General features: G+C 48.8%; 1 protein-coding gene across 3 annotated transcripts in view; it reads left to right on the top strand.

The window, feature by feature from the left end:
• The first annotated feature begins 604 nt into the window (after positions 1-604).
• LOC133340795 (myb-related protein A-like) overlaps positions 605-22996 on the top strand; it is a 38037-nt gene continuing 15645 nt past the window's right edge. The window contains exons 1-13 of one of the 3 annotated variants that reach the window (XM_061549195.1): positions 605-944; positions 9451-9489; positions 9995-10094; positions 11780-11851; positions 12955-13047; positions 13593-13813; positions 15812-16007; positions 16269-16340; positions 16843-17130; positions 17735-17860; positions 18455-18688; positions 19554-19699; positions 22316-22427. In XM_061549195.1, coding sequence (XP_061405179.1) covers positions 919-944; positions 9451-9489; positions 9995-10094; positions 11780-11851; positions 12955-13047; positions 13593-13813; positions 15812-16007; positions 16269-16340; positions 16843-17130; positions 17735-17860; positions 18455-18688; positions 19554-19699; positions 22316-22427 — 1725 coding nt within the window. In that variant the 5' untranslated portion in view covers positions 605-918. Of the gene's footprint in view, positions 945-9450; positions 9490-9991; positions 10095-11779; positions 11852-12954; positions 13048-13592; positions 13814-15811; positions 16008-16268; positions 16341-16842; positions 17131-17734; positions 17861-18454; positions 18689-19553; positions 19700-22315; positions 22428-22996 lie in introns of all 3 variants that reach the window. The other 2 variants (XM_061549194.1, XM_061549193.1) reach the window with 2 other exon arrangements.

The raw sequence follows: 22996 nt of genomic DNA, 5'->3' as shown, positions 1-22996 counted from the left end.
GACTACAATACCTGCAAACAAAAAACATAACTCTGATAATGTGCACTGTCCTTGGTTTGCATTATGACTGCAGGTATTGTAGTCTATGTAAACATGACTCCTTGTAAAAAAAAGGTGTCAGTTTTGTTGCCAGATAGAAGGGTAAAAAAACAATTATCATATTTTTACTGGCAAATGAGGTTCCAATGGTCAGAAAATCTTCTGGAAGATTCTTCACGCAAACTCAGAAAATATTCCGGAAGATTCTTCACTCACGACTCAGAATATCTTCCGGAAGATTCTTCACGCAAACTCAGAGCATCTTCCGGTAGCGGTAGAGCGCCGCTCTTCCGTGTGGGGTGTGGGTGCTCCTCCCTCCCTCCTTTTCGAATCATACTCTTAAGTTTTTTTCGGTAAAGTCACGTATGAAAAAATAATAAAATAATAAAAAATATAGAAATAAAATAATAATAAATGAAAATTTAATTAATTAAATCACGACGTTTCGGAGGCAACACAAGTCTCCGTCTTCTGATGACGTCATCTCCCCCCTTGCTACCCCGGATGCTGAAACGCGCGCGCCAGCGGAAATGACGTCACTCTGCGCATGCGCGTTGCGCGCCACGGGGCCGTTGGCGCGAGATTCGGTGCAGGGCGGCGTCCCCCATCGTCGTCGTCGGCTCCCGCGGGGCTCCCGAAGCCGCCGCCGCCGCCGCCGCCTTCCCCTCACGCCACGCGTGACACCTCTACACCTCTACACCGCCACGACTCAGCCTCGTCGTGTCTAGCGCAGCTTCGGATCATATCGCCGCCGCCGCTGCTGCTGTCGCGTGTGGAGGGGGGCGGGGAGTTAACAAAAACGTCGCGAGGAGGAATGGAGGCGGCGCGGCGGAGGCGGCCGTGAAGCAGCAGCAGCAGCGAGGAGGAGGAGGGGGGGAGATGGCGCAGCTCCTGAGCGCAGTGAGGTGAGAGGGGACGAGGTGATGATGATGGTGGTGGAGGTGGCGGCTACTGCTGTGTTGTGCGTCGCCACGACGCGGCGAGTTTCGCTTGTGCGGTGTTGATGAACCAACACTGCGGGATCGATGCGCTGCCGAGAAGGTGGGATGTGTACAATGTGTTACGTTTAAGGAGGCCTTGTCATACACTTGGTAATTGTATTCTCTGTGTGTCACTGTTATTGACTTCTAAATGGTGTCGCTGTTATTGACTTACATATGGTATCACCGATCCCTCCCCCAAAGTGTATCGCACTGGACCCGCGTGTGCCCCACCGTGTTACGATGTGGATCAGTTCTTCACCGCTATTGTGTCACTGATCAAGTGTAACACTCATAACGCGTAGCCCTGTGAGTGTGTGTCACTGTGTGTAACATTCATAACGCGTAGCCATGTGAGTGTGTCACTGATCAAGTGTAACACTCATAACGAGTAGCCCTGTGAGTGTGTGTCACTCTGTGTGTAACTCATAACGCGTAGCCCTGTGTGTGTGTCACTGTGTGTAACACTCATAACGAGTAGCCCTGTGTGTGTCACTGTGTGTAACACTCATAACGAGTAGCCCTGTGAGTGTGTGTCACTGTGTGTAACACTCATAACGAGTAGCCCTGTGAGTGTGTCACTGATCAAGTGTAACACTCATAACGAGTAGCCCTGTGAGTGTGTCACTGATCAAGTGTAACACTCATAACGCGTAGCCCTGTGAGTGTGTCACTGTGTGTAACACTCATAACGCGTACCCCTGTGAGTGTGTCACTGTGTGTAACACTCATAACGAGTAGCCCTGTGAGTGTGTCACTGATCAAGTGTAACACTCATAACGCGTAGCCCTGTGAGTGTGTCACTGTGTGTAACACTCATAACGCGCGTAGCCCTGTGAGTGTGTCACTGTGTGTAACACTCATAACGCGTACCCCTGTGAGTGTGTCACTGTGTGTAACACTCATAACGAGTAGCCCTGTGAGTGTGTCACTGTGTGTAACACTCATAACGAGTAGCCATGTGAGTGTGTCACTGTGTGTAACACTCATAACGCGTACCCCTGTGAGTGTGTCACTGTGTGTAACACTCATAACGAGTAGCCCTGTGAGTGTGTAACTGTGTGTAACACTCATAACGAGTAGCCCTGTGAGTGTGTCACTGATCAAGTGTAACACTCATAACGCGTAGCCCTGTGTGTGTGTCACTGATCAAGTGTAACACTCATAACGAGTAGCCCTGTGTGTGTCACTGTGTGTAACACTCATAACGCGTAGCCCTGTGAGTGTGTCACTGATCAAGTGTAACACTCATAACGAGTAGCCCTGTGAGTGTGTGTGTCACTGTGTGTAACACTCATAACGTGTAGCCCTGTGAGTGTGTCACTGTGTGTAACACTCATAACGAGTAGCCCTGTGAGTGTGTCACTGTGTGTAACACTCATAACGAGTAGCCCTGTGAGTGTGTCACTGTGTGTAACACTCATAACGCGTACCCCTGTGAGTGTGTCACTGTGTGTAACACTCATAACGAGTAGCCCTGTGAGTGTGTCACTGTGTGTAACACTCATAACGAGTAGCCCTGTGAGTGTGTGTGTCACTGTGTGTAACACTCATAACGAGTAGCCCTGTGAGTGTCACTGATCAAGTGTAACACTCATAACGAGTAGCCCTGTGAGTGTGTCACTGAAGATGTAGTGACGACGCTGCTGCTGCTGTGTAACGGCGAAAACTGTCATTGTGCGCGTGTCAAGCTGGTGTGTACACCGTCTTGTGTAACATTGTGTACACCGTCTTGTGTAACATTGTGTAACATTGTGTACATCGTCTTGTGTAACATTGTGTAACATTGTGTACATCGTCTTCTGTAACATTGTGTACACCGTCTTGTGTAACATTGTGTAACATTGTGTACATCGTCTTGTGTAACATTGTGTACATCGTCTTGTGTAACATTATGCAACATGATGTACACCGTCTAGTGTACTTTGTGTACATCGTCTTGTGTAACATTATGTACTTTGTGTTGTGTACTTTGTGTTGTGCCCTTTTTTACCGCGGTGGAAATGTTCACGTTTTACTCGTCGAGTGGTCAAAACCTCCCTCCGTCTCAGACATACGGGAAGTAAATTGTGAGCAGGTTTTTTCCTTTTCTGGCAAACAGAGGGGGAGTTCAGATGTTAAAACGCCAAATAGAAACCTTTTGCAAGAAATCATGGCGACTTTACCGAAAGAACCAAAGAGTATGGATTGCTGCAGTCACGAAAGCTTCAAATCAAAATCTATATTTCGTCCCCTTCCCGTTGTGCAATCAATCCCTAATTTTGCACGCACTCAGATCCGGAGGCAATGCATTTTGTATCAACATCGCCATCAATTTAGCTATTCAATCTCTCGTTTAAAGCAATAATACATATTTTGTATGGACGCCTTATTCAATATATATTTGTATACGTGAAATAGGCCGCAGTCTCTAAACTCTGGAATCGGCTTGCCCAGGAAGCAGGCGCCACGTGTCTCAGGCGTGTCTGCAAAGTTGATGTGTTGTCCCTCTCTGCTTATGTGTCTGTGTGTGTCAATGTGTGTCTGTGTGTTTCGTCTCTCACATTTAGTTCTACCTGATGATGGTTGCTTGTGTCGCAATCGAAACGTCGTACTCTATTATTTAATTTATTTTCTTTCTACGTGACTTTACCGAAAGACCCAAAGAGAGTTTCGGCCACTCTCGCTCCACACAAACAAAAGTTGTACATTGAAGAATAATTTATAAAGTTTGAAATGCATGCTAGTAAGCGTTGATGTGGGAGCAGGCACCCCAACATTCACGTCCTTCTCGAGGGTGAGTTAAGCAAACTTTTGCAATAAAGTTATTACACTTTATTCCTCCGTTTGTTTGTCGTGGTAAAATCTTGTAATCAAAATGTGGTCCACTTCCTGTTGTCCGAGCAATAACACATTTTGCACACTACTCAGATCCGGACACAATGCATGGCTGAATAAACATCGCCATTAAAGAATCAATTAATTCGCTCCTTTCAACCAAAGAATAATCTGTGTGCAAGCCTTATTCGACGCGATGTTTGGCAACACGTTTTGTGGAAATTATACCTGAATAAACATCGGCACTAAATATTCAATTAATTCACTCCTTTCAACCAAATAATCGATGCCTGTACAAACATCAGTAATGGCTTCGATAGATTGTGATCAGCCAAATATGGAAGATGAATATGAAGTCTCTGATAATACTCACGAAGCAAGGAAAAAAAATAACCAACAACATTCTGAACGAAGCACATTCATTAAAAGCTGAATAGTTTGCATGGTTTTACCTCTTCCAAAAATGAATCAATGGACTCAAAGAAGTAAGACCCCCATCCACTTCAGCAAAAACAATTTCTTGCTGTGGTTTTCCCACCTGATGATGATTGCTTGTGTTACAATCAAAACATCGTGATCTATTTTATACCTACGTGACTTTACCGAAAGAACCAACGAGTAAGTAAGACCTGTCAGAATCACTCCATTGGACTAATTTCAATTCAGAATTCTGCGTAGTGATACACGATTTCAACGAAACTAATACCTCTTCTAAGCATGATCAATGTTCGAGTATTATCGCATTCAATCTAACATCTCACCTTGTGAAAAGTGTTCAAGGACAAGATGCTAGATTAGAAGATCTTCACCTGTACCTTAACAACCTTCGAGGATCAGCTGCATATTGGCAAACAGTGCTGAATGAATTGATCGGACGAATTCGTTCAATAGGGCCACCAACATACTTCGCGACATTCAGTTGCAGTAATTTGAATTGCCTTGATATGCGCAAGTCACTCTTAATAGGTGATGAAAGACCCAATGAAGATCCAAATGAACTCAATATATATGCCACACAACGATTGATTGAACAGTATCCTGTCATAGTCACTCGACACTTCATTATTCGATTGAACACACTCATGAAATTCTTGACAAATAATCATGAAGTGTTTGGTGGTCAATTGAAGGATTACTGCTGGCGAATCGAGTTCCAAAATCGTGCAAGTCCACATCTACACATGCCGGTGTGGATAGAAGATCATCCCTCATTCAATATACCTGAGGGAATCGATCAAAATTATCTAGTGTGCACAGCAAAAAACTCTGACGGAAGTTATGAGCTATATGAGCTTGTTAAAAAGTGTCAGGTTCACCATCATACTAACCATAGCCTTAAACTGAGTATTTTTGCAAGTATTTTTAAAAGCTATGAAACAATATTCCTCGTGAAAAATTCATTGCTAAAATAAAGACTAAAAATAATCAAATGAACTCCTTAAAAAAAGGTTTTTAAAACAACGGTTTTATACTAAAGTGCACTGAAAAGTGAAATAAAAATACAGCCGTCACCAGCTGATCAGAATATTTTTCGACATTTGTAACTGAAACATAAGTGATGTGAAATGAGCGCCCCACGGTTTTATATCTTCATCGATGACCAAGAATTGCTAAAGAAAGTTATCAACAAATGTTACTCAATAGCATGGCAAAATACTATAACATTTCTAATAATATAGCGTGGCTATCTCTATTTGCTATTGACAATGTCATGATGGTACATAGGAACGTGAGAAACAAATGATGGGTTTTGGTAAACTTTTCATCACTTTTCAGTCAACTGTTCTTAAAGAAACACTTCAACACGGATACGAGTACAAAGAGCTAGTAATACGGATTTTTTATTATACTCAAAACACTTGCAAATGTTTTATACTTCATGGCAAACTTAAATTACGTAATTATAAACATTTTCCCTTCTACTACTGAGTGACAATAATTTTGACATACATTTGATCACAAATTAACTTTAATGAAACTACGCTTTTTCAAAGCAACTCATTATGCATACAAATATTAAAGGAGCGCCCCACGGTTTTATGTTTTAGTTACAAATGTCCAAAAATATTCTGATCACCTGGTGACGGCTGGAAAAAAAAGTTTAACTTTTCAGTGCACTTTAAAATAAAACCGTTGTTTTTAACAAACTTTTTTTAAGGAGTTTTTTTACCAATGACTTATTGGAAACGAGGCTCACACAGGGTTGAATTGAAATCTGTACAGCTGGGTTGTCAACTTAAATGCTAGTTAATGCTTGACATTTTGTACCGGAGTTGGTAAGCATTGTCAAGCACCTTACTGAAAGGCGCTTTATGAATCCAAAATATAATAGAATCGTTGCCTCTTCTGAAAGGACTCCCATCCAGCTATAGACAAGGGGACGACTGATTTCCTCATGCAGATGAAGGAATAATTTCCTGATGATATCTGCTGACTTGGACCAAAGCATTGTTCTCACCTTTGCTGAAACTGAGAATCAACTAGTGCCTTTATAAAAACAGGTAGAATAGAATTTCATAACAATGTGGAACAAAAAAATCTCTTTTATTCCATTTTAGGTACAATATATATGTGATGTATGAAAGTTTCCCCCCCCCCCCCCCATGTAAAACACGTGGTGTCCTTGGCAGACCTGTCGGGCAGGCACTGACTAGGCATTGTGAGCCAAATGCACTGTGAGGATGTGCATTTAAAAGGTGCACAATGCCGCAGCCATTGAGATTCGTTCTCTATTTTTAAAGAAATGCGTACCTGTCTACCCATACGATTTACTCGTATTCTTTTACAGGGAAATTGAGTTTTCAGGTGGATATGGTGTACAGCCATTTCAAAAAAACATTCTTTGTGTTTCTCCCTTATGATAACATAGGATGACTTCATAGGATGAATGTTGAGATTTGTAAGGGCATGGAGTGACCAATAAGGTCTGAATTTGTCTAATAAGGTAGGCACTGATAAGGGGTTGACAGGTATGGAAATGTCTATGCGACTACTGCATTGGCATTGGCACAGCACGCATAACAAAACCTCAACACGTACGTGATGACGTACGTGTACATACGTGATGACTGTACGTGATTATGTAAGTGTACGTACGTGACGTATGTGGTGACGTACGTGTACGCCATCAGTTTTTCTTCTAATTCCGTTCCAATTCCGGGCGTGTGGCACAGTTTGGCACCAGCTATCGAGTATGGTCGTGTTGCTACACTTCTCTATTTAAAAACAGCGGCTTGCTATGCTTCTAAATAAAATCAACGCTAACCGTTTTCCCGTTCCGAGGTTCAGCGGTGAATGAGACCCACCCTGCAATTTGCACACGTCTCGGAACGGGAAAGCGTATATCATCTTTGAAGACGGCATTATACACCAATGGGCACTGAAAGACATTTTCCAGATGAACAGTCAAAGGGCAATTATACATTTAAAAACAATCTTGATTTGAAGCTTTCGTGACTGCAGGAATCCATACTCTTTGGTTCTTTCGGTAAAGTCACGTAGTACCATACTCTTTGGTACCGCAAGAACCAAAGAGTATTTAAAAAACACTTAATGATTTATTTTTGTCTGGGCTCTGACACGTAAACACAGCTTCTATTTTTTTAATTGATCGGAATCTTTCACTTCCACTTTGTAATGACAGAGGCTTCTGAGCCTCACAATCACAGCCAGCAGCTGATACAGTCGGCGATCACTTTGTGGAGGTGAGATTGACAGCAGTTGCACGCACATCGATGCAAAACTTTCGGCAGTGTTTGTAGCTCATTCGGCGGTCTGCTGGGATTGAACAGGTCACCCACACTTTTAACAACCTTCCCATGATGCTGCTGCCTCCGTATTGATGGATTGCTCTCCCTGCTAGGGTTAGAACAGTTGTTTACCCCAGTGCTGCAGCAACAAAGGGCGGTGTTCTAAAAATATTTGTTGAAAATGAAGACAACTGATAAAATGTTTTAAACCATGACCCAGTACCTTTATTTCTCAACAGCACCGCTGGGCAACAATCCACTCTGCTGTTATTTATCTCTGTGCCTGCATTTTAGTTTTAAGGGCTTTTTAAAATGGGGATAGTGCAGCGGTTGAAGGCTTTTAGAAAGTCTCTGCAAATTCTGCTCTTTTAAGAGCCTCGGCCTTTCGTGAATTGCGAGAAATGAGGCCCACATTGCATGCCTCAGATGTATTTACCCCAAGAAATGCAAGATGGTTGATGGATCTCAAGGACGAAAATTTTTGCTTTGAGAGCTCTACATCTCCATTACCGGACCGCCAGATGATTCTTTCCTTCAACAACTGTTGTGCACATCTGCTGCTTTTATATTCCCCCTCTCCATCGCTCATTCTTGACCGCAATGGTGGCCTGCGTGGTTTTGCTCCGACAATACCGCAATCAGCTGCAGATTACGCGAACTGAGGCATTGTGTATGCCGTCATCGTCCGCATTGTTGTGTTCCGCGGCGTGTCTGTGGTAACGCCGCACGACTGTAATTAGATGGACGTTGTGCTTCCCGCGCGACACGGTCGCCGCTCGCCTTGCGTTACGACGAGCATTGACGGTGATTCACAGCTCAGTGAACGCCGCAGCATCCATGTCCGCATTGGCCGGCACATTCTCATTTGTTTTGTTTTTGTTTTGCGAAGAATTTGCGCGTTACTAAAATCACATTGTAGGAAACATGACCTCTTTTGCGCATGAGCAATTCATAATTTGGTATGATAGTTAATGTTGTTGAACTTCTTTCGCAACGTACGTTGCCAACTGTGCTGATCTGATGTGCAAATAATATACATGTTTTCCCAAGTAGCCTCTTTTAAAAACATTTTACTGTTAACATACACATTTACATGGTTTTAATTGCACATTTTATCCCCGCATATTTCATACCTACATCATTTGGTGGGCTTCGTCAGGACTTGTAACTACTTCGAAGAGATGATCGCCCATGGGCCAGAATAGTTAGCGAGTGCTTGCCAAAAGAGGGAATGCGCCCAAGAGGATGTCCACCAATGAGATGGGAGATTAGCTCGTGTGCTAGGTGCTGTATCGCAGGAGGACCACTAGAGATAGGGGCAGGCCTTCATGCAGCAGAGAATTGTTCATGGCTGAAGATGATAATGTGGTGAAGGTTGGGAGTAGGGATGTGGGATCGTAAAAGTGCAGTACAACAATGTGCAGGCCGTGTCCGGTTTACGATGGTCCGATATCCACGATCCACATTTACGACTTTTATATAACGCCACAAGGGATCGATTAACGACTCAGAAACTTGAGTCACTACGCATTTTTCCACCATGGCTCCGAACGCATTTGAACAGGGTCAGTCTGGTTTCCGATGTGACTTTGCTTGGAAATTTTGTTCATTTTAAGGGTTTTTGTGGATTTTCACCTTTTAACCCCTGTTACATATGACTTTGGGAAAATAGGGTCTGATTTACGACGGGATTTCCATTGTATGCCTACATATTTCATATTCCTTACCTCGTATGTTCCCCAGCTCACACTTACGTGGTGGTGATGATCTTGGGTGTGGGGATTCGTGCTGAAAACAACACTCGCAAACTGTTGAAATGTGTCGCAATGTCAGAACTTACAATGGCTTGTGTGTTTGTCATACAGCTTACATCAGGGCTTCACGGGGATATCGGAGTATGGCAGGTGAGCGAGAGATGCATTCTACATTGCACATTGCAGCAGAGATTGTCAGGTGCATAATGACCACTGTTGCTGAGTAAAAATGTAAATATGCCATGGTAAATTGCGAGTGATATAACGCTCGTCTTACGATGCGCATTGTGAAAGTTGGCCCTTGGAGTAACACTTGGTTTTAAAGCAATCGTATAATAATGTCTTGTAAGGAAAGTTGTCAACTGGTGGTCTAGGAATGCTTGTGGTACTACTCGCATCAGTCATCATTCGCAACCATGGTCTCTCTACTGCTGGATGAAGGCCTCCTTATGCCATCACCAACTTAACGGTCTCGTGATGCCACGGTCCATATCGTGCTGCTCACGAACTGATCACATCGCTCCATCTCTACAGCGGTCATCCTTTCGGGTGTGCTTTTCTCCCTTTGGCTGCCACTCGTTAGTATTTATCACCCGCAACCTCAAGTGAGATGCACGGAGGGTTAACATTGCACCCGCTTGGCGTGTCGCAGCAGCGATGATGACGACTGCGACGAGAGTGAGCGCGATCAGTCGGAGCAGAACCCTGGCCACTCGCGCCGCTCCGGCTTCAAGCCTCGCTGGACCAGGGAGGAGGTGAGTGCTAGCGAGCACCTCAGCAGGGTAACGCCAGTGACAATTGTGTCTCACAGCAAGAAGGGCCTGGGTTCGATTGCTGACTCAGGCACCTTTCTGTGTGTAGTTTTTATGATCTCCCCCTGTAGTGTGGAGTGTGTGAGTGTATGGAGTTTGTGTGATCTCCACCTCTACTGCAGAGTGCGCGATCCCCCCGATTCATACTTATACTTGTGACTTGTACTTTTGGTCCACGCACGGCTCAAAGCCGAGTCATATCACCCCCCCCCCCCCCGGGGTGCGTGTACACAACAAGAAGAAGTGCTTTTGCTTTCCTTGAAGCCATCGCTAACGACCTTGCCACAGTCGTGAGCGAAGGGCCATTAATACGCTTCTAGAGCGGTGAGCGAGCTAATGCACGATTTTTTTTTACATCTTGATGTGATTTTGTAAACGCTGGCTCCTGCCAAAAGCTCAGTCGTGTCAAGTTGAACTGCTCTTTGTGAGGATGTGCACTTATTATCATTGTCCAGTGCGGGTGTGTCCCTGCACTGCACACCCAAGCTTTTTTTTTACTTTTCATGTGAACATTACAACCTTCTATCAATCTACCACTGGATGAGGGCTTCCCCTTGCCTACCGGGAGCAGGGAGGGTGTTTGACTTTAGCACGCTGCTCAGTTGCGGGGTGGTAAAGGTTGGCAGCAGGGAAATGGAATCATAGAAGTGCAGGACAACAGTGTACAGGCAATCTCCGGTTTACGATGGTCCACATTCACGACGTTTATATAACGCCACCATGGATCGATTAACTTGATTTACGATGCATCTTCTGACATGACTGAACACATTTGAACAGAGTCAGTCTGGTTTCGGATGTGACTTGGCATGGAGCTTTTGTTATTTTTAAGGGTTTTTATGGATTTTCACTCCTTTAAAGCTCACCCGTTCGAGGCAATAGCCAGGCACAAAGCTGCTTGCCTTCTGACACCAGACCTGGATGTGGGGGTGCATTCCTGGCAATCTGGTCCTTGGCTTTATTTGCACAGTAAGTGATTAATGGTTAAATCTTGCACGGTAATGCATTTCAGGTTAGGAGGAGATGAGATTATAGGTGAAGGAATTGCATTGGACCCTTAGTGTGTGCAATGTATTTGAGAAGCGGTAGTGTAGCGGTTAGCGTGCTGCGCTACGAACCTGGTGATCCGAGTTCGATTCCCGCTCACAGCCAACAGCAGTGATGAATATCTTGACTGGTCTTGGGCCTCCTCTAGGTTTCCTTGGCCGCAAATGAATAAGTGGTGCGGTGTGTAAACATCGCCACTGGGGAGACAAAGGTGGCCGGTTGTGGTGCTGGCCACCCACTCCCTCGGGTGCCGTGCCGGCCTTCATAGGTGCTACTCGCTAACAGCACTTGCCCCAACAGTTTGTTCAGGCTGTATGGGGGATCTTTGTCTTGTTTCCTGCACCCGGTGACCTTGAGTTGGATCCTCGGCACAATGTTAGTGCCGATTTTCTGAGCTGGTCCTGGTGCGATGTGCCGCCCTTCGTAGGTGGCAGCAGGGTGGGCGCAGTGGTAACTCTTGTGCCTCGGAGCAAGAAGAATGTGGGCTCGTTCCTGGGTGCCTCTCTGTGTTGGCTACAGAGGGGATAGTTTTGTGTGTGTGTGTGTGAGAGCTGTAACCTTGTCCGGCTTTGCATTTTCAGGATGACCAGCTGAAGAGTATCGTTGAAAGGTTTGGAGTGAAGGACTGGAAGTTGATCGCAAGCAACATGCCGGTACATCGTCCACTCCGGACTGTGAACTGAACCATGAGGGATTGGTTGCGTATTGCAAATGTGCTTACATCTGGAGAAGAACACTTTGACGAGAAGTCGTATGTTAGTCTGAGCTCATATCGATATGTGTGCGGTCATGGCAAAGAAGAGCGGCAGTGAAGAAATTTTTGTCGTAGTAACTTCATCAGTCAACATACACGCAGTTCTGATCAAGCAATGAACCATTCCTGCTGAGACAATGTGGATAGCTCCTTGTCATTATCCCTTATAGTTCATATTTGTTGCTTTTCCTTTCCGCGCACCTCCGTTTAGCGCGGTTGGCTACGTACGGTGCGAAAGAAGTTCAATATGCATACGTACATTGTCAGCCATGATCAATCCACTGCTGGGTGAATGCCTCCCCAAGTTGCTGCCACCCATCACAATCTTGGGATGCAACGATCCACCCAGCACCTCCACATGAGCTGAATTCGCCACTCCATCTCCTTGGGGGTAGTCCGCTTGGTCACGTTCCATTCCTTGGCTTCAACTCCACTATTATTATTATTTACCATCGTCCATCGCTCCTTCGCGCAACATCTACCAAAACCTACTTTTCTTAATGCTTCGAACGATGTCATTAATATACGTATGTGTGTTTCACTTCCTTCGGTCTTGCGCAAATCCCCATGGGTCTATCTGTCAGCTTGACACCGCGATTGGATGGTCGGCTTATGGGGCCTATTGACTCGCTCAGGGGATGGGTAATGGGTTTTTTTTTCAGTTGTAACGAATGGGTATACTTTTTATTGCGTCGTGTAATTTAAACTTTTAATTGATGTAATGTGATATACCTGTCTCGTAATGCACTTTCAACTGTGCTTCAATGTCAGGGTAGTTGCCTGTGATAAAAACAAAGAAATGCAGTACTTTTGGATATTTAATTTAGCTTAGCTCCATCGATGTTAAGGGCTAGATTTGTCGATGTAGCTAACAACTGGCATGCAGTGAACATAAGTCTCAGATGAGGATTTGCATTTATTTCGTGCTTAAGCACAAGCGATATCTACGAGTGCTTTTACGCTGACTGGCCTTTGCGGCGTTGTGTTATCTCTTTCCGTCAGAACCGGTCGGACACTCAGTGCTTGAACCGCTGGCAGAAGGTACTGAGCCCCGAGCTGGTAAAGGGACCGTGGACTAAGGAGGAAGATCAGAAGGTGAGAGGTCATCGTGCCGCTGGGCAGCGCCACCTTGCCACCTTGCTTCGCGCTTCGTTTGCATTGGAAATCACTCTGAATGCCACTGATCCCGTCGGATGTGGGAAACTACACGGGTCCGCAAATGCGATTAGATTATTTAGGTTTTTTGGCTGCTATAAATTTTCACGTGATAAGCCGCTTCGTTGAGCTATCATTTGTGGCCAGGTCGCTCCTAAAAGAAGCTAATAGTTTAGTGGGCTTTACCTAGTAAGAAAAAAAATGAAGTAGTTTAGTTTTATTCGTATTTTTGAAAGTAATTTGTTTACCTTTCCTATACTTTACACTGCTGTCGTGTTTTTGTAATGTTTGTTGTTGTAACGTTCTGATCCGCCCAGATTGGACATTTGTGCAAAAGAGCTTATCGGATTCCTCCACTATGAATACATATTCTTATTTAATTTAATCTCCTGGTTAAACTGACGGGGACCAACCAACAAGTGTGCTTTGTCCCGCCGTCGCGGCTCTGTCACTGTGCTACCCCCCCTCCCACCCCGCGTGTGCAGGTGATCGAGCTGGTGCACAAGTACGGCCCCAAGTCCTGGGCCCTCGTCGCCAAGCAGCTGAAAGGGCGCATCGGCAAGCAGTGCCGTGAGCGCTGGATCAACCACCTCAACCCTAAGGTGAAGAAGTCATCGTGGACCGAGATGGAGGACCGCATCATCTACGAAGCTCACAAGAGCTTGGGCAACCGCTGGGCTCTCATCGCCAAGTTGCTGCCCGGCCGGTCAGAAACTCGCACTTAATGCCGCCCCCTCACCCTTATCCCAACCTCCCTCCCTCTCACCTTATCTTGTATTCAGCCATCCTCGATCCGAGGGTTGGCCGCACGGGCAATCCTTGGCCACCGACTTCCGGCTTCTGCTATCCTCATTGTCTGTTCCAGCGTGAGCCTTGTCCATGCTTTGATGTTATCTGTCCGTGTCATCCTTTGTCTACCTCGCGCACACGAACCGGGTATCATGCCTTGCACAATCCGCTTTTCCAAAACAAGTTCCTTGTTTCTCATGACATGACCATAGTAGGCTAGCTTTCTTGATTGTATCACCTCTTACAGTTTTCTTTCAACATCAGCTTTCTCTAGAACCCATTCATTTGTTTTCTTTTCATTCCACGATACGCGTAGTAATATCCGCCCGAGTGCTTACATTTCAAAGGCGTTTATTCGTGCCTCGTCGTTCTTCTCTCACCGTTCATCACTTATTGCCATCGCACAAATAGCTCTGCAGCATCATCCGCTTCTGCGGGGCCGTTCTCTGATAACACCGAGGGTTGCTCACATCGCTCTGCAGGAGGTCCGAATGAACGCTTTTTCTCGTGACGCGGCGATACCGACGGCACGATCTGGATAAAGTTGGGGAGAAATACAAAATACCCCAAAAAAAATATGTTAAATATTTTTGTTCGGGTTCTTGCTTGCAAAGAGGCAGTGTGCCTCAATGGCCTTTCATTTGTAAGAATTGTAATTTGTGTAATGTATTGCCGCAGACGCGGCTAGGCTCCGCCTCCGGCCACGTCCTCTCGTGGAACTTTCTAGCCGTTCTTGGAGTTTCTCGGCCGGCCCTGCCCTTCACCTTTGGCCTAGATACCTCTCCCTTTGGGGATTGGATAATGTTCATAATGGTGTCTGTACCCGTGCTTCCCTTTTCCAACCAGTAGATGTCACTATCTCATTACATTTGTAAGAAAATTAAATAATCCAGGAAAACTGAAATGTAATATCTGGCAAGTCGAGGCAGTGTCCTCTTCTACCAACAATTTCCACACACCTGCGTGCTCACCCTCGGGGGGTGGACTCAATGGGAATTTTCAGCACTCGGACGCTGGATGCCGAAGATGGCTGCGCGTGGCTCACAACATCAGATTTGTATTTAACAACACGCTGCGGTGGTGAGATGTTATCTTCCTCGCCTGGTATGCAGGAGGTCGTGGGTTCAATCCCAACCCTGACGTCTATGTTTGGAGTTCGCATGTTCTCCCCGTGGTCGTGTGGATTTTTCTCCGGGTCCTCTGGTTTTTACCCTCCACATTTAGAATCCATGTGCGTTTAGAGTATTTGGCCGCTATAAGTTCCCACGTGATAAGCCACTCCGTTGAGCTATAATTTGCGGGCTGGTCGCTTCTGAAAAAGAGCCACATACCTCAGTGGACCTCACCTGGTTAATAGAATAGTTTAGTTTAAGATGTGCATCATTGAATGCACAAAGCAAAAAACCAGAACTGATCCTGCGGCCATTTTGTCATTTTACGCCAGAAAATGAAAGAACTCAGAAAATGTCACCATCCCAACAGCCAGGACAGAACTGTTTAATCAAGCTTACGATGTATGAATACTGCAGACTTGTGATATTATGAGTTGCGTGTTTAGAAATGTACCTGCTTACTTGCTCTTCAACAGGCAGCATTGAAATGAAGTCTCAACTGTACATCAGTTTTGTTATCATTAGGACAGGAGAGCCATCCACATTGCCTTCCGCCACGTGCTTCTTGGAGCCCCATATATCTCGAGGACTTGTACAAAATGTGGACCCTTTACCACTTGCCTAGAGGCAATTAAAAATTGTAAATGATGAGCAAACCCATCGCAACATAAAAAAAATTGAGTGCAGGCTGGAACACCCGTTGATTTAACAACACACGAAGATGCGTATTGCACGTGTACAGCCGTACCCAGCCTTACAAACGCCACATCTGCCGGAAACCGTGTCCGTCGCTCTGTGCTCAGGACGGACAACGCCATCAAGAACCACTGGAACTCGACCATGAGGCGGAAGGTGGAGAAGATGGGCTACCCGACGGAGAACACGGTGCCCGCGGGCCTGGCAGCCGCACCGCAACCGCACGTGCCATTCGTCCTGATGTGCCCGTCCTCGCGGAGCGGCTCCACGCTGCAGTGCATCCAGATCAGCGACTCGCACTCGGTACGGGCACATGCGGTAAACGTAAACACTGGAACACGCGCCACGTGTAAACGCGGTATGCACATGCGGTACACGCAGTACGCGCACGCAGTACGCACGGTAAACGGAGTACGCATGGTACATGGGGTACACATGCGGCACACACGGTACGCACGCAGAGTATACACGGTGCACGCGGTACACATATGTGTTGTACGCGGTACACGTCGTGTAACACATAGTGTTCTTCGCATGGCTTGCCCACACGTGTGCACTTTGCAGCAATACCCGTTGGTGCTTTACACAAGTGCCACTGCCAGCCAGCAAGTTGATGGCATGGAAGTGGACACCGAGGTGAGACGCGCAGTGTGCACCAACACGAACACGACAAGTGTTTTGTTTTTACTTCCTTGGGGAGTGCAGAGAAAAAGTAAATTAATGAATAAATAAAATGCCACCGGTGCTAGATGATACATTGTTCTCTTTAAGAGGGACCGGCAGAACTGTGGGGGTCACTACCCAATGTGTACTCGTCACATCCAGGTCGTTTATTAGTCGACTTGAGCCACTTGGCCTGCGAACCCAGTCCAGACGTTTTACTTGTCGGTGCCACGCGAGGAGGCGGAACTTTTATCGGTTCCAAATTCTCTACGTGGCCAATAACACCGAATGGGTAGTGTTATCAAGTGCTGTAAATTCACCCGTATTAGCCGTATATATATCAGCCGCCTCAAGTAAGTCGGTACGACCACCATGGTGCCCATTTCTGCTCTGGGCTGCCCGTGGATTAATTGTTGAGTGGGTGGGCGTGGATGACCGTTGGCCGCCTCCGTTGACTGAGAAGAGCTTCTCTCAGCAGCCGGAGCCGAAGCCTGACATGACGGTGGCGTCCGAGCGGTGCGCCGAGGCCTTGGTTTGCCCACTACCGGTGCCGCAGCCGCAGCAGCTGGAGGAGCTACCGTTGCCCGCGCCGGTGGCCATGGTCGGGGTAAAGCCGCAAAGCGAGCTGGCTGTGGGTGAGGTGGTGCCGACGACCGAGGACGAGGAGGCCGCAAACCAGCTGGTGCTGGTGGACGGCCCGGAGGGCTTGTCTCCGCTCAAGGCCATCTCTGAGTTCGCCGACGCGCTGCAGTTCATCGAGTCGGTACGTCCTCGTCACCACGGCACCTCTGTCCCCGCACACTGTAACGTTACGGTCACTGCGAGGCGTCGTACCCGTCTTGTCTCTCGGTGATTGTCTCGTCACGTCTTTTGCAATTGTGTCTCGTTGCTTGCGTAATTGTGACTGGCGCGTTACGTCTCTTTGACTGTCTCCTTGCGTTCCTGTGACTCGTCATGTCCCTGTGACTGTCTTGTCGCGTGCCTATTGCTGTGTATCGTTGTCTTTATAACTGTTTCGCGTTGCATCCCTGCGGCTGTCTCATCATGTCTCTGTAACTGTGTGAGTCATGTCTATAACTGTCTCAACGTGTGTGTAACTGTGTCGTGTCATGTCTGTAACTGTGTCGTGTCATGTCTGTAACTGTCTCGACGTGTCTGTAACTGTGTCGTGTCATGTCTGTAACTGTCTCGACGTGTCTGTAACTGTGTCGTGTCGCGTCCCTGTAATTGTGTCCCGTCGTGTCTGTAACTGTCGTGTCATGTCTGTAACTGTCTCGACGTGTCTTTAACTGTCGCGTCCCTGTGACTGCTTCTCGTCGCGTCCCGGTGACTATCACGTCGTATCTACCTGCGCTTGTGTCTGGCAGGAAATGCTTTTCGATGACTCGACCTCGCTGGGAGAGATCTATGAGCTGGCCGAGCTGGTAGAAGAGACGGTCAACCCCAGCGCTGCCCCACAGCCGCCTGTGATCGATGCTCATCCCAGCACGCCCGTACGTCGCGGCGCAGCCACGCACTCACGCTGTCTCTCTCTCTCTCCATCTCTTCCCTCCCTCACCTGGTTCAGCACCTCTCCTACCGGTGTTACGACTTAGCACAATGTTCTTGACTCCTCTTCAGAGGGGGGGGCCACTTTCGCCGATAAGACATCATCAGTGTGAGGAGGGCCGCCACACATTTGATGATATGGGGGAGGGGTGTTTTCACTATTTGTGTATTGTCGGGGGCCGCAACCAGGGGCCGTCAGTGGCCCCCAGCCCTTGCAATGAAGAGCACAGCCTTTGGCACACGTGATTTTTCTGTGGGTGTACTCTGGTTTCCTCCCACGTGCATAAATAACACTCGAAGGGAGTTGGCCAAGCATCCCAATATAGGACTATAGTTTACAATTATTGGCGCCGGTTCTGACTGCTTCCCACTTTGGCTGCGGTGTCTTCCGTGCCTCCGTGTGCCACACGAAACACGCGCACGTTGCACATTTCCGCAAAGCTTAATCTGCGATTTGCAAGAACAACGGCTTGCAAACATAAAGCGGTGTTATTGCTATTACATGTGACATTGACCCTTGCCTTGTATTCCATTCCCAGGCCAACTCGAAGCAGCTGCCGCAAATTACTCCCGAGGCGGAAGTGCCTCTGCTGACGACGCCCACGGTCACCGTCAAGTTCAGCAGCCCTCCCACCATCCTGAGGCGCAGGAGCGTGCGCGGGGTCAGCCACTCCTCCCCCGCCTTCTCGTCGTCGCTGTTGGACGAGATGAGCGAACTGCAGGACACTCCCAAAAGCACGCCCCTCAAGAAGCTCTCCTTCTCCCCGTCGCAGGTAGCACGGCCCCCCACCCTCTTTGCCACTGACAGCGGAGGTCCCGTCATCTGCTGCTTCTTGGCCTCGTTAACGTCTCGCCGTGGTGGGGAGATGTTAACTACCTCACTTGGTATGAAGGAGGTTGTGGGTTCGATCCCAACCCTTGACGCCTGCTGTATGCTTGGAGTTTGCGTGCTCTATCACTTCACGTAACATCACGCGACACAGATCCCCGTTTTGGCAGCTGTCCCTGCGCAGCCCAAGGTGACTCGGCACCTGGCTCGGCATTAGTCTGCCAGGAGGGGGAGATGATCTTGCAACTTTTGTTATTTGGACGTATTGTCGGTACACCGGTGCAGCATAACACACCGGTCCCTGTAAAACAGTCTGAAATCGTAATTTGAATCTGCAGATATGTATAGCAGTCTTCAATTTGATCCTCGCCAAGTTTGACGCGATTCCCAGGTCAGCGTTGACCATTGATTTGGGTGCCGTTGAATCGAGGAATCGTCTGACCAAGTCTCGGGAACGAGACGTCAAATCTGCATTTGGAACACTGAGCCAGCCAATCTTCAGCAGGCTGGGTGTTGCTATACGGCAACTGACCGCGACGCTTCGTGTTCAGCCGCTCATAACATTCGTCTCCTTCCGACTACTTCAGCATAACGAGAACTGATTTTGCCACACCACCACCACTCCCCCGCAATATTCTCTGACCGGGGTTGCGAATCGCGGGAAAGTAAATAATGATTGTGAAAATTTCGCTTTTTTTATGCCGTGCACCACCGGTGTACTGCCAATACGTTAATTTCTTGGACACTTTTAGCCTCGAGCCAGACATTGCGTGATTGGCGCTGCTGCGTGGTTGTGCCCGTGCGTGCAGTTCCTGAACGTGAAGGTGCAGGACGGCATCCGCTTGGATTCGGGCCCGTCGCTCACCTCTACCCCTGTGTGCAGCCACAAGGTGGAGGTGACCACGCCACTGCAGAGGGACCACACGCCGAAGCCCTCCAAGGGTGGTGGCAAAGCGTACGTTGCCTCTGCCTTGTTCCTCCGTCACCTCTGATCCTCCACCCCTTCTGTTCCTCCACCCCTCTCTCCCTCCACCCCTCTGTCCCTCCACCCCTCTGTCCCTCCACCCCTCTGTCCCTCAACCCCTCTGTTCCTCCACCCCTCTGTTCCTCCACCCCTCTGTTCCTCCACCCCTCTGTCCCTCCACCCCTCTGTCCCTCCACCCCTCTGTTCCTCCACCCCTCTGTCCCTCCACCCCTCTGTCCCTCCACCCCTCTGTCCCTCCACCCCTCTGTCCCTCCACCCCTCTGTCCCTCCACCCCTCTGTTCCTCCACCCCTCTGTCCCTCCACCCCTCTGTCCCTCCACCCCTCTGTTCCTCCACCCCTCTGTCCCTCCACCCCTCTGTCCCTCCACCCCTCTGTCCCTCCACCCCTCTGTCCCTCCACCCCTCTGTTCCTCCACCCCTCTGTTCCTCCACCCCTCTGTTCCTCCACCCCTCTGTCCCTCCACCCCTCTGTTCCTTCACCCCTCTGTCCCTCAACCCCTCTGTTCCTCCACTCCTCTGTCCCTCCACCCCTCTGTCCCTCCACCCCTCTGTCCCTCAACCCCTCTGTTCCTCCACCCCTCTGTTCCTCCACCCCTCTGTTCCTCCACCCCTCTGTCCCTCCACCCCTCTGTCCCTCCACCCCTCTGTTCCTCCACCCCTCTGTCCCTCCACCCCTCTGTCCCTCCACCCCTCTGTCCCTCCACCCCTCTGTCCCTCCACCCCTCTGTCCCTCAACCCCTCTGTTCCTCCACCCCTCTGTCCCTCCACCCCTCTGTCCCCCACCCCTCTGTCCCTCCACCCCTCTGTCCCTCAACCCCTCTGTCCCTCCACCCCTCTGTCCCTCCACCCCTCTGTCCCTCCACCCCTCTGTTCCTCCACCCCTCTGTTCCTCCACCCCTCTGTTCCTCCACCCCTCTGTTCCTCCACCCCTCTGTTCCTCCACCCCTCTGTCCCTCCACCCCTCTGCTCTTCCACCCCTGTGTCCCTCCACCCCTCTGTTCCTCCACCCCTCTGTTCCTCCACCCCTGTGTCCCTCCACCCCTCTGATCCTCCACCCCTCTGTCCCTCCACCCCTCTGTTTCTCCACCCCTCTGTCCCTCCACCCCTCTGATCCTCCACCCCTCTGTCCCTCCACCCCTCTGTTTCTCCACCCCTCTGTCCCTCCACCCCTCTGATCCTCCATCCCTCTGATCCTCCACCCCTCTGTCCCTCCACCCCTCTGTCCCTCCACCCCTCTGTTCCTCCACCCCTCTGTTCCTCCACCCCTCTGTTCCTCCACCCCTCTGTCCCTCCACCCCTCTGTCCCTCCACCCCTCTGTCCCTCCACCCCTCTGTCCCTCCACCCCTCTGTCCCTCCACCCCTCTGTCCCTCCACCCCTCTGTCCCTCCATCCCTCTGTCCCTCCACCCCTCTGTCCCTCAACCCCTCTGTCCCTCCATCCCTCTGTCCCTCCATCCCTCTGTCCCTCCATCCCTCTGTCCCTCCATCCCTCTGTCCCTCCATCCCTCTGTCCCTCCATCCCTCTGTCCCTCCACCCCTCTGTCCCTCCACCCCTCTGTCCCTCCACCCCTCTGTCCCTCCACCCCTCTGTCCCTCCACCCCTCTGTCCCTCCACCCCTCTGTCCCTCCACCCCTCTGTCCCTCCACCCCTCTGTCCCTCCACCCCTCTGTCCCTCCACCCCTCTGTCCCTCCACCCCGCTGTTCTGTCCCTCCACCCCTCTGATCCTCCACCCCTCTGTCCCTCCATCCCTCTGTCCCTCCATCCCTCTGTTCCTCCACCCCTCTGTTCTGTCCCTCCACCCCTCTGATCCTCCACCCCTCTGATCCTTCACCCCTCTGTTCCTCCACCCCTCTGTTCCATCCCTCTGTTTCTACTTTCCTCTGTTCCTTCCTGGTGTAGCTACATTTCTCATTCTCAATGTGAATGTTTCATTTTGAGGTTCATCGCATGACAGCCATTGTGTGAGCTGAAATTTTGTCAAATTGATGGGAGAACCAAATTCATTGTGAAGGATTTTTTTCGTGTGCAGTTGAGAAACATCACCACACCTGAGAACCCGGCTGGTTTCATCTCGGATGGCTGAAATCCAGATCCAAACCCAGGATATCAGTGGTGCCGGCTCAGCTCACTGAATATCCTTGCCACCTTGGGACATTCCTATTCTTTGCAAGTGAACCCTTTCACCGTTCCGAGATGTCTGCAAGTTGCAGGGTGGTGGGTGTCCCGTTCACCACTAAATCTCAGAACTTGCGAGCGGCCCAGCGTCAATTTTATTTAGAGAAGCGTGTACACCATTGTTTTTAAAGACATTGTGGCTCACTGCAGAAAACCAAAGCTACACGACCGCCGCCACTCTACAATAGCTGGCAGCCAAACTGTGCCACATGCCCTCCTCCCGCATGGCCTTGTGGGAGCCTCGGTACCGAAAAAGTTGTTTTATTTTAGTTTTTCTTCTGGTGTCATTTGATGATGTGCACGCACGTCACCGGAACGGAATCGGAAGAAAACTGATGATGTACACGGCCATGAACGTTTCTGCCGTACGAGATGACGCGGGAGGCCTTTCTTTTGTCACCGCTGACAGCTACCGCACTCTCAACATCCGGCGCTCCATCCTGGGACCGCCCCGCACCCCCACGCCGTTCAAGAAAGCGCTGGCAGCCCAGGAGAGCAAGTATGGCCCCCTCAAGCTGATGGTGAGGACAATGATGACCCCGGGGTCGCCTTTTTATTAAGCGTTTGCTTTCACACTCGCCGTACGTCGACCTGTAGTAAACTGTAAAAACTATTAAACTGTTTTCGATTTTACCGGGTAAGGGCCCCACTGAGCTATGTGCCTCTTTCTCAGAAGTGACCTGGCCATTGCAAATGGATGCTCAATGAAGTGGCTTATCATCGTCATGTGGAAATTTATAGCATCCAAATACTTTAAAACACATTTCTAAATGTGGAGGGAAAAGCCGGAGTACCCGGAGAAAAATCCACGCGACCACAAGGAGACACATGCAAACTCCACATATACATGCATCAGGGTCTGGATCGAATCCACGACCTCCTGTATACTAGGCGAGGTATATAACATCTTGCCACCGCAGCAGGCTCACAAGTGATCATCAGCATCTGTAGTCATGATATGTGTGCCTACAGCCCATTTGTTAATCGGCTGATGGATGATGGCCTCGTCTGTGCGGGTCTTTGGCTGACCATACTTCAGTGTAGGTTTGTGCAGGAGGCGAGCATAGATGTGGTCGTGTAAAGGTGCAGT

Source organism: Lethenteron reissneri, chromosome 10 (assembly GCF_015708825.2).
Source record: "Lethenteron reissneri isolate LAM-NWPU_2019-01 chromosome 10, ASM1570882v1, whole genome shotgun sequence".
Classification (NCBI taxonomy): Eukaryota; Metazoa; Chordata; class Hyperoartia; order Petromyzontiformes; family Petromyzontidae; genus Lethenteron; species Lethenteron reissneri.
This window is presented reverse-complemented; position numbering and strand designations above follow the sequence as displayed.